Source organism: Phyllobates terribilis, unplaced genomic scaffold (assembly GCF_046119375.1).
Source record: "Phyllobates terribilis strain yellow unplaced genomic scaffold, ASM4611937v1 Scaffold_7__3_contigs__length_470593459, whole genome shotgun sequence".
Classification (NCBI taxonomy): domain Eukaryota; kingdom Metazoa; phylum Chordata; class Amphibia; order Anura; family Dendrobatidae; genus Phyllobates; species Phyllobates terribilis.
This window is the reverse complement of record NW_027362767.1, coordinates 129,932,862-129,944,930: the sequence shown is the minus strand read 5'-3', so window position 1 is coordinate 129,944,930 and position 12,069 is coordinate 129,932,862. Positions and strand designations below refer to the sequence as shown.

General features: G+C 46.2%; 1 protein-coding gene across 1 annotated transcript; it reads right to left on the bottom strand.

Moving 5' to 3' along the window:
* Nucleotides 1–2,817: 2,817 nt before the first annotated feature.
* On the bottom strand, nucleotides 2,818–11,623 carry EMC7 (ER membrane protein complex subunit 7). The gene is made up of 5 exons (XM_073639143.1): nucleotides 11,344–11,623; nucleotides 8,195–8,314; nucleotides 7,876–8,014; nucleotides 4,774–4,854; nucleotides 2,818–4,660 (listed from the first exon to the last, which is right to left on the bottom strand). Exons 1-5 carry the CDS (start codon nucleotides 11,598–11,600, stop codon nucleotides 4,511–4,513), a joined length of 747 nt encoding a protein of 248 aa, XP_073495244.1. The 5' UTR covers nucleotides 11,601–11,623; the 3' UTR covers nucleotides 2,818–4,510.
* Between the last annotated feature and the right edge of the window lie 446 nt (nucleotides 11,624–12,069).

The following is a 12,069-nucleotide window of genomic DNA, read 5'->3' as shown; positions in this document are numbered from 1 at the left end:
GGAGATGGCTGTCATTACATCTTCAATAAATTCCTAAGTTTACATTGATATTTTGGATAGTTTTCTTATCCCAAAAATTGAACGGATGTTTGGGGATGAAGACATCATTTTTCAAGATGATAATGCATCCTGCCATAGAGCAAAAACTGTGAAAACATTCCATGAAAGAAGACACATAAGGTCAATGTCATGGCCTGCAAATAGTCCGGATCTCAATCCAATTGAAAATCTTTGGTGGAAGTTGAAGAAAATGGTCCATGACAAGGCTCCAACCTGCAAAGCTGATCTGGCAACAGCAATCAGAGAAAGTTGGAGCCAGATTGATGAAGAGTACTGTTTGTCACTCATTAAGTCCATGCCTCAGAGACTGCAAGCTGTTATTAAAGCCAGAGGTGGTGCAACAAAATACTAGTGATGTATTGGAGTGCTCTTTTGTGTGTTTGTTTTTCATGATTCCATATTTTTTTCCTCAGAATTGAGTAATTCCATATTTTTTTCCCTCTGCTTGGTCTGAAAAAATTACCCTTACTGAGTACCACATTTTTTATCTTGATTTCTTTTAGTGCTTCTTAAAGTTTTGTGCCAGGTCTGTGATCTGCTTTTTTTCAACAACATTAAACAACTGAATGAACATCCTCCGAGCCCGGTGATTCCATAATTTTTGCCAGGGGTTGTATGTGGGGCCATTATACTGTATGGAGGACTATGCAGGACCCATTATTCTATATGGAGGACTATGTGGGGCCCATTATACTGTATGGAGGACTATGTGGGGCCCATTATACTGTATGGAGGACTATGTGGGGCCCATTATACTGTATGGAGGACTATGTGGGGCCCATTATACTGTATGGAGGACTATGTGGGGCCCATTATACTGTATGGAGGACTATGTGGGGCCCATTATACTGTATGGAGGACTATGTGGGACCCATTATACTGTATGGAGGACTATGTGGGGCCCATTATTCTGTATGGAGGACTATGTGGGGCCATTATACTGTATGGAGGACTATGTGGGGCCTATTATTATCCTGTGTAGAGGACTATGTGGGGCCCATTACACTGTATGGATGGCTGTATGGCCTATTATTATCCTGTATAGAGGACTATGTGGGGCCCATTATACTGTATGGAGGACTATGTGGGGCCATTATACTGTATGGAGGACTATGTGGGGCTCATTATACTGTATAGAGGACTATGTGGGGCTCATTATACTGTATGCAGGACTATGTGGGGCCCATTATACTGTATGCAGGACTATGTGGGGCCCATTTGGAGGACTATGTGGGGCCCATTATACTGTATGGAGGACTATGTGGGGGCCATTATACTATATGGAGGACTATGTGGGGGCCATTATACTATATGGAGGGCTATGTGGGGGCCATTATACTATATGGAGGGCTATGTGGGGGCCATTATACTGTATGGAGGGCTATGTGGGGGCCATTATACTGTATGGATGGCTATGTGGGGGCCATTATACTGTATGGAGGGCTATGTGGGGGCCATTATACTGTATGGAGGGCTATGTGGGGCCCATTATACTGTATGGAGGGCTATGTGGGGCCCATTATACTGTATGGAGGGCTATGTGGGGGCCATTATACTGTATGAAGGGCTATGTGGGGGCCATTATACTGTATGGAGGGCTATGTGGGGGCCATTATACTGTATGGAGGGCTATGTGGGGGCCATTATACTGTATGGAGGGCTATGTGGGGGCCATTATACTGTATGGAGGGCTATGTGGGGGCCATTATACTGTATGGAGGGCTATGTGGGGGCCATTATACTGTATGGAGGGCTATGTGGGGGCCATTATACTGTATGGAGGGCTATGTGGGGGCCATTATACTGTATGGAGGGCTATGTGGGGGCCATTATACTGTATGGAGGGCTATGTGGGGGCCATTATACTGTATGGAGGGCTATGTGGGGCACATTATACTGTATACTGGGTGGCCGGCAACTTCGTCCAAGTTTTTCATATTGGCCCCCTGTGTGTTTGAGTATGACATCCCTGCTGTAAGGCGTGACTCAAGAAAATCAATACATTTCTGTCTCCACCAAGTTCTAGCGCCAATGAGAACGTCTATTGGTCAGTCCCGAAAAAAGTGAGAAGGGAGAATGGCTTCTTTCTTCTCGGCACATCCCACAATGGATTCTGAAAACCCAACTCCTCAGATACCTACTAAAGTCACGCTTCCCCCAAACCTAAATGCTGTGTTCTTTTAGTGCAGAACATCTACTTAACAGATCAGGTAAAGCGGGTGCTATTACTTGTAAACTTGTGCACACTAAGCATTTCAAGACACGGTTGAACTGTTTTTCTATAGGTTTCAATGGGGAGACAATAAAAATCCATGTAAAAAAGGTCATTGTGCTTTAAAGTGCAGAAATACAGCCGTGTAGGTTTTACTAGTCCAAGGCCGATCTCCGGTGGCTTCGCCCCGTCCTGCTCCTGTACACACAGACAGGTTTATGTGGATGGAAGGAAAGACCTGTCTGTCATGATGAGAGGGGCGCGGAGACGCCGCCAGAGATCGGCCCCGAATTAGTCATCTGACACACAACATACTGATCCCTGCACAGAGCAGAAGATATTCTCTCAGATTCCTAAAGATGGAGCTCTGCTGAGTCCCATAATATAAAGGTCAATGAGTGTCTTCCTTCTGAAATATCATATTCCCCCATAGTGTAAGGTGTCCTGACACCAGCCAGATACACAGCAGGCTGACATTTTTGCATCATATCTAAATCTAATATTTAAGTGTCCCACAAATTGCCATAAAAACAGTCACAGCCTACTTAGGGTTAAAAATGGTTTCACAGTTTAATGTAGGATGAGTGGCCGAGCCCAGGGGCACAAGCTTCTTCTACAGACACACATTATAAGTAGATGAGGTGCACGGCTCAGCCTCCGCTGCTTTCCATCACCAGTCTGTTCCATAGATTAAGTAGTGAAATAATGGGGGCAATTACGCAGCGATTCACTCTGCCCACCCCTGTAGTCCGTACACAGGAGCAGAGCACAACAGCGATTGTACCGGTGAAGCAGAAGTGCCCCTCATCACTCAGAAAACATAGGGGGCGCAATCATAGGCTGTCACTAATGTGTGCTGCTGGACGGGAGCCCTGACAGAGGTCTCCTACCTCCTGCATCCGAGAGAGAGAGCGGCCTCCTACCTCCTGCATCCAAGAGAGAGAGCGGCCTCCTACCTCCTGCATCCGAGAGAGAGAGCGGCCTCCTACCTCCTGCATCCGAGAGAGAGAGCGGCCTCCTACCTCCTGCATCCGAGAGAGCGGCCTCCTACCTCCTGCATCCGAGAGAGAGAGCGGCCTCCTACCTCCTGCATCCGAGAGAGAGAGCGGCCTCCTACCTCCTGCATCCGAGAGAGAGAGCGGCCTCCTACCTCCTGCATCCGAGAGAGAGAGCGGCCTCCTACCTCCTGCATCCGAGAGAGCGGCCTCCAAGATCCTGGCATCTGCAGCTCTTCTTTTGACTAGCTGACCTGGCTCCACATGATACGTGTCACACTGTAATGACATCATGCCAGGCCGACTAATCAAAAGAAAATCTGCAGATGGTAGGAGGTTCTCAGGTCTTCCATCCAGAGGCCACAGACTACGGATGCAGACAATTGACCAGGTCCCGCTAACAGATTTGCACTGACTCAAACGGCAACTATTCCTTCTTTTATTATTTTAACACATTCAGGACCTTTAAAAAAAAACCTTAAAAATGGACAACCCTCTTTTATAGAAGGATTGTATCAGATGAGAAAAACATTAGTGCTTCCTTTTAGGCTACATTCACACAACCGTGTCCGATTTTGCATCTGTAAAAACAGATCACACATGAATGGCGCACAAATGGGCCAGAATTAGACATGTAGTGGAGTTTTTCTGTGTGCACCCTCCAAAAACCCCTCAATGTGTACGGGTCTGATTCGTGTGGCCCTGTGTGCCGTCTGCTTTTACAATGGAGTGCACAAAAACAAGGATAAGTGTAAGTGTTTAGGAACAGCGCATAAGTTGCACCTGGAATTGCAGTTCAGCCCCGGTAAAGTGAACAAGACTGAGCCTGAGGTGCAATATCAATGGCAGCCTATGGATAAAAAATAAAAAAAAGGTAAATGCAGCAGCCATGTTCTTCTTATTTAATGCAATCCCTTTAAAGATTATTACCAGCATGCTGCTTTTCCGAACACGTATCATTATATTAGCAAAAAAAAATTAGTAAATTTTTCTAACACAATCTATGTAAATGCTCAGACACCCAAGTGTGTTGTACATGCAGTTTTCATGATGCATAAAACACATCTCTAGGTCTCTACAGGCAGTGAGCCATTTATAATCTCTGCCGAGCCCCAAACAAAGCACGAAACACAGAGACAAAGGCAAAGCCCATAAAGGTCTACAGGAAATGGGGGCGAGTGGGTGAGTCCAGAGGGAAGAACTGCACGAGCTGATGAGTGGGTATTAACACGCCCCGGTGTCACTATCTCCTCTTCCCCACTCCGCTCTTCCCCAATTTGCTGCTGCTGCTGGATTTGCTGGAGGACTTTGATGTGAAAAGCCTGGTCATGAATTCGGAAACGTCCGGCAGCTCGGGGTTGGAGTTCAACATGTTCATGGACTGCTCCATTTCCTTAAGAAAAAAAAGAAAAGAAAAAAGAACAGTGAGGCAGGAAAGTGAACGTCTGGAGGTATGATAGCGACTTCGGCATGTCCCCTGCCTTACCGACGCGCGCCCTTACTCACCCGCCTCATTTCTGGGTCGCTCGTGTTCACAACTTTAGGAAGCAGTACGAAGATCAGCAGTGGCAGGACCATCATCATCACCTGTACAGGAGGAGAAAAGTCAGATTTTACTCGGAGGGAATTAATGGAATAACAAAAAAAAACAGATATGTCCTAGCAGCATTAACCCCTTAATGGCCAAGCATTGTTTTCTTTTTATTCTTGCCCTAAAAGACCTTACATATTATTACATCAAGTGGCGGGTGGGTGCTCAGCTTGTTCCAATTGCTGCTGTCAAACTTTGACAGCAAAATCTAAATGGCAGGATCCCCCTCACCCCATCGTGATGAGATCAAATGGTGTGGATGGGATGCCATGGCAGTCAGGGGGTCTGCTGGCTCCAGCAAAGGTCAGTCATAAATCAGGCTCCATAGAAAACCAGGATTTTCACTATAACTACATACTACATACCTGCAGAAGTGATCTGAGGTTCTGTGGGGACTAACAAATACAGTGTAAAAAAAAAAGGTTTTTTGTTTTTTTTTAATTCAAAAATTATATATATATATATATATATATATATATATATATATATATATATATATATATATATATATATATATATATATATATATATATATATATATATATATATATATATATATATACACACATACAGTACAGACCAAAAGTTTGGACACACCTTCTCATTTAAAGATTTTTCTGTATTTTCATGACTATGAAAATTGTACATTCACACTGAAGGCATCAAAACTATGAATTAACACATGTGGAATTATATACTTAACAAAAAAGTGTGAAACAACTGAAAATATGTCTTATATTCTAGGTTCTTCAAAGTAGCCACCTTTTGCTTTGATGACTGCTTTGCACACTCTTGGCATTCTCTTGATGAGCTTCAAGAGGTAGTCACCGGAAATGGTCTTCCAACAATCTTGAAGGAGTTCCCAGAGATGCTTAGCACTTGTTGGCCCTTTTGCCTTCACTCTGCGGTCCAGCTCACCCCAAACCATCTCGATTGGGTTCAGGTCTGGTGACTGTGGAGGCCAGGTCATCTGGCGTAGCACCCCATCACTCTCCTTCTTGGTCAAATAGCCCTTACACAGCCTGGAGGTGTGTTTGGGGTCGTTGTCCTGTTGAAAAATAAATGATGGTCCAACTAAACGCAAACCGGATTGAATAGCATGCCGCTGCAAGATGCTGTGGTAGCCATGCTGGTTCAGTATGCCTTCAATTTTGAATAAATCCCCAACAGTGTCACCAGCAAAGCTCCCCCACACCATCACACCTCCTCCTCCATGCTTCATGGTGGGAACCAGGCATGTAGAGTCCATCCGTTCACCTTTTCTGCGTCGCACAAAGACACGGTGGTTGCAACCAAAGAGCTCAAATTTGTACTCATTCAGACAAAAGCACAGATTTCCACTGGTATAATGTCCATTCCTTGTGTTCTTTAGCCCAAACAAGTCTCTTCTGCTTGTTGCCTGTCCTTAGCAGTGATTTCCTAGCAGCTATTTTACCATGAAGGCCTGCTGCACAAAGTCTGTTCTTAACAGTTGTCGTAGAGATGTGTCTGCTGCTAGAACTCTGTGTGACATTGACCTGGTTTCTAATCTGAGCTGCTGTTAACCTGCGATTTCTGAGGCTGGTGACTTAGATAAACTTATCCTCAGAAGCAGAGGTGACTCTTGGTCTTCCTTTCCTGGGGTGGTCCTCATGTAAGCCAATTTGTTTGTAGCGTTTGATGGTTTTTGCAACTGCACTTGGGGACACTTTCAAAGTTTGCCCAATTTTTCGGACTGACTGACCTTCATTTCTTAAAGTAATGATGGCCACTCGTTTTTCTTTACTTAGCTGCTTTTTTCTTGCCATAATTCAAATTCTAACTGTCTATTCAGTAAGACTATCAGCTGTGTATCCACCTGACTTCTGCACAACACAACTGATGGTCCCAACCCCATTTATAAGGCAAGAAATCCCACTTATTAAACCTGACAGGGCACACCTGTGAAGTGAAAACCATTTCCGGTGACTACCTCTAGAAGCTCATCAAGAGAATGCCAAGAGTGTGCAAAGCAGTCATCAAAGCAAAAGGTGGCTACTTTGAAGAACCTAGAATATAAGACATATTTTCAGTTGTTTCACACTTTTTTGTTAAGTATATAATTCCACATGTGTTAATTCATAGTTTTGATGCCTTCAGTGTGAATGTACAATTTTAAAAGTCATGAAAATACAGAAAAATCTTTAAATGAGAAGGTGTGTCCAAACTTTTGGTCTATACTGTACATACACCGTGAAAATGATAATTGCCCCTTTTCCACATGAAAAAAAATAATAATAATAATAATTAATAAGCAGATTTGGTCTCACAGCATCTGTATAAATTCCATAAAATTATTTTAACCCATACAGGGACATGACATATGACATAGCTGTACATCATATATCGGGAAGGGGTTAATAGCTCAAGGAAGAAGAGGAGGAAAAATATGAAATTGCAAAAAAACAAGAATTGAATGTGTAATCACAGATTTAAGGGCTTGTCCACTTTTAGAAAAGGTGCAGTGTTGTATAAAATGAAAGAAACTGACCTTTAGTCACCATCCCCGGGTCCAGCATGGTGCTTCTGCCCCTGCTCCCGGTCTCTGTCATTGGCTGAAGTGCTAATTTCAGGTTGGCAGCCAATCAGTGAGCTCAGTGGCTCTACCAGTGTAGAGGGAAGACTCAGCTCCGAGTTGTGGATGTGACGTCAGTACAACAGACACCAGGAGGAGCAGAGATTTGTTGCAGGACTCAGGGATGACGAGTAGAACACTTTATTCACCAAACTGAGCCCTGAGACCATCCCTTTAACAGGTAACAGGCTGCATGCAGCCACCACTAGGGGGAGCTTCCTACATACATCGTGCAATCGGCTCCCTCTAGTGGTGGTTTCAGGTCACAGAATGTGATCCTATCTCTATACAGGGAATTTGGAGTTTCTGTTAAACCCCCCCCCCCCTGAGGATATGAATCAGTACAGATAGTCAACTACATGACAATGGTTGTAATCTGTGCTGCAATCTCCATGCAGCACGGACTCAGTCACTGAGCACCTACCATGGGGTTCATGAGAAAGTCAGTCCACCCCCAGGTCTCTCGCTTGATGAAGTAGGATGGGGGTCCGGACGATTTCATCTGTAGAGGGTATGGCAGGCGGACCACTTCTGAGGTTTTGATGTGATTTACGTATCTTGCCCTTGAGAAAAACATGAAAAAGTCGGAGATTTACAGCAATATCAGCACCTGATAAAAAGAGGTAGATTCTATAGATAAAATATTAAAGGGGGTCTCGGTATGTCCCCTGCTATAAGTCACCCCAATGTCTGGTGCTGCACCGCCTCCATTATATCGGATGCTCATACCCGTGGTCCCGTACCTCATTTTCCCCTTGGATGTGATGTCGACACGGACAGGCTCGAATCGGTACGCCGGAGACACCACTTCCACCACGTAGGAGCCAGAAGGAACATCATGGACCATAAAGCTGCCGTCAGTCCTACACGTAGGAAGGAAGGGGAGGACACTGAGAAATGTCTGCCTGATAGGAGTCTGTGCAGCAGCAGCACTGCAGGCCATCGTTAAGCCCCTCGCTTACATGATACCCCATGGGCTCCCCGCAAGACGGTCACAGAGGAATTATGGGAGCCAACTTTTTCTGGCTAACTGTTTAGATGCTGTGACAGCATCATGTAAGGTGTTACACAGGCAGGATCTGAGTTCTCTGATCCCGGCCATTACAATGGGCTTTCATCTGTGCAATACAGCTGGCACCCGCAAATCAATTCATGTCACTAGTGTTCTGGAAAAAGTATAACACAGGACACACTGCAGATGTGAGAATCCCTGGCATGTCCTATTTGCTGAGGATTTCACCCACTAACCCCTTCCTGGTCCATACTATGACACCATAGAGCAAGGTCACAACCCACTGTCAATCACGGCTTCATTTTAGTGATAAGATCCAGGTAGAGCAGAGATGTCAAACTCAAACACACAGAGGGCCAAAATAAAAATCTTGGACTAAGTCGCGGACCAACCAGTATACAGCGTAAAGGGTGCCCACCCACACAGCCCTCCATACAGCGTAAAGGGTGCCCACCCACACAGCCCTCCATACAGCGTAAAGGGTGCCCACCCACACAGCCCTCCATACAGCGTAAAGGGTGCCCACCCACACAGCCCTCCATACAGCGTAAAGGGTGCCCACCCACACAGCCCTCCATACAGCGTAAAGGGTGCCCACCCACACAGCCCTCCATACAGCGTAAAGGGTGCCCACCCACACAGCCCTCCATACAGCGTAATGGGCCCACCCACACAGCCCCGCATACAGCGTAATGGGCGCCCCCACACAGCCCCCCATACAGCGTAATGGGCGCCCCCACATAGCCCTCCATACAGCATAATGGGCGCCCCCACATAGCCCTCCATACAGCATAATGGGCGCCCCCACATAGCCCTCCATACAGCATAATGGGCGCCCCCACATAGCCCTCCATACAGCATAATGGGCGCCCCCACATAGCCCTCCATACAGCATAATGGGCGCCCCCACATAGCCCTCCATACAGCATAATGGGCGCCCCCACATAGCCCTCCATACAGCATAATGGGCGCCCCCACATAGCCCTCCATACAGCATAATGGGCGCCCCCACATAGCCCTCCATACAGCATAATGGGCGCCCCCACATAGCCCTCCATACAGCATAATGGGCGCCCCCACATAGCCCTCCATACAGCATAATGGGCGCCCCCACATAGCCCTCCATACAGCATAATGGGCGCCCCCACATAGCCCTCCATACAGCATAATGGGCGCCCCCACATAGCCCTCCATACAGCATAATGGGCGCCCCCACATAGCCCTCCATACAGCATAATGGGCGCCCCCACATAGCCCTCCATACAGCATAATGGGCGCCCCCACATAGCCCTCCATACAGCATAATGGGCGCCCCCACATAGCCCTCCATACAGCATAATGGGCGCCCCCACATAGCCCTCCATACAGCATAATGGGCGCCCCCACATAGCCCTCCATACAGCATAATGGGCGCCCCCACATAGCCCTCCATACAGCATAATGGGCGCCCCCACATAGCCCTCCATACAGCATAATGGGCGCCCCCACATAGCCCTCCATACAGCATAATGGGCGCCCCCACATAGCCCTCCATACAGCACAATGGGCGCCCCCACATAGCCCTCCATACAGTATAATGGGCGCCCCCACATAGCCCTCCATACAGTATAATGGGCGCCCCCACATAGCCCTCCATACAGTATAATGGGCGCCCCCACATAGCCCTCCATACAGTATAATGGGCGCCCCCACATAGCCCTCCATACAGTATAATAGGCCCAAACATAGCCCTCCATACAGTATAATGGGCCCCACATAGTCCTCCATACAGTATAATGGGCCCCACATAGTCCTCCATACAGTATAATAACCCCCACATAGTCCTCCATACAGTATAATGGCCCCACATAGTCCTCCATACAGTATAATGGGCCCCACATAGTCCTCCATACAGTATAATGGGCCCCACATAGTCCTCCATACAGTATAATGGGCCCCACATAGTCCTCCATACAGTATAATGGGCCCCACATAGTCCTCCATACAGTATAATGGGCCCCACATAGTCCTCCATACAGTATAATGGGCCCCACATAGTCCTCCATACAGTATAATGGGCCCCACATAGTCCTCCATACAGTATAATGGGCCCCACATAGTCCTCCATACAGTATAATGGCATCACAAAGGGGTGGAGGTTCAGGTGTCACTAGTCAAATATAATCACCCTGTGGGCCAGAGTTTGACATGTGTGCGGTAGAGAATACACTTCCCTCCCTGAAACGCCATTGCAGGGTGCCAATAGGTCACCAAGGTAGATAGGGGATTGCAGAAGTCAGCCGCCGCCAGCCTGCTGCTCCAATAAAGCTGTGTTTCATAGGAGAACATGATTCTTACTATACACTACTAAGCACTATGAAGAGAAGAAAAAAACACATAAAAAGTCCCTTTAAAAAAAAAAAAAAAAAAAAAAAATCTAAAATTTTTTTTTTTTCAATTACTGCATCTATAAAAAAAATATATAAATGGTAGTAAACACCGAAAATCAAAAACACCAGAACTGAGGTTATTAGTTGTGCTACTTCCTCCAAAAATGCGTTAAAAAGTAATGAGAGCATCGCATGTACCCCAGAGGATAGAAATAAAGCGCGAAGGAGATGGAGATCCACTAATGGAAAAAGATCATGAAGTCGACAGAAACAAAAAATACATTTTCTCTTTTTTTTTTTTACAATATTCTACATTTTTTTTAGCCACTAAACAATAAGAAGTGCTGAGATTAGTGAGGTTGCATATATATTTTACACTCACTGACAGCAAACAGAGATCCTGAAAATATTATTTCATTTCAAGGAATTTTCCACAATTAAATGTGTACATTTAAAGGGCCAGTGCTGCTATTCTCAGCCCACGGAGGACAGCAAAGAGTTAATGACTCACCTGAGGAAACCGACATGTTCCTCTCCATCCACCAGGACCCGGGCCCCGCTCACCCAGTCCTGGGGTCTGACTCCCGGGACCACCGCCCGACCCTCCACCTTAAACTTGTCAGAGCCGGCGCTTATGATGTCCGTGTCCGCCCGGCACAGAGCCAGGAGGGGCAGGAAAACGAAGCTCCATCTGGAAAGAGAAGGCAGAAACCCCGACATGATGGGACAGGAAGACACAATCGGCCTCTGTGCTTCCTCTTCCGTCATGGACGCCTTGGAGCGGTTGTGCAATGAGTCAGCTGAGCGCTACATGTCTCCTGGGTCAGGGCTACAACAAAATGGCCGCCGCTCAATGTTTACCTCACAAATGGCGTCTGGTTGCCATGGCTCCTTAGTAACCAGTTTGTACTGGGATTTCTGAAGTCATTTTTTTTTTGTAGGCGACTTTCTCCTTTTTTTAATCCATTAAGCAATGACAAAACTATAAGCGTTGTGTGAGGGGAAAAAAACGCCTCAAAGAACATCAAGGCGTCTTATGAGTCTTGCCATTGGCTTCTATTATAAAATATGGAATGGAGGAAAACACCAGAAGAAATGCTAGTTTCACTTCTTTTAAGCGTTTGGCGTTTTAGAAAACCTGAAACGGTTAAAAGACGCTAAGGTGCCTGAAGGTCTGAACAGCGTGTTGTTTTTTTTCAGTCATTTTTTTGGAGCGCGCCCATCGTCAGTAACGTCC

Bases quoted from the DNA above. Each gene is read 5' to 3' on its own strand.
- EMC7 (XM_073639143.1), bottom strand. From the start codon at position 11,600: ATGACGGAAGAGGAAGCACAGAGGCCGATTGTGTCTTCCTGTCCCATC. The intron at 8,315-11,343 runs GTGAGTCATTAA...TCCTACGTGTAG, and splicing joins GAACATGTCGGTTTCCTCAG to GACTGACGGCAGCTTTATGG. The intron at 4,661-4,773 runs GTGAGTAAGGGC...TTTTTTCTTAAG, and splicing joins GCGACCCAGAAATGAGGCGG to GAAATGGAGCAGTCCATGAA.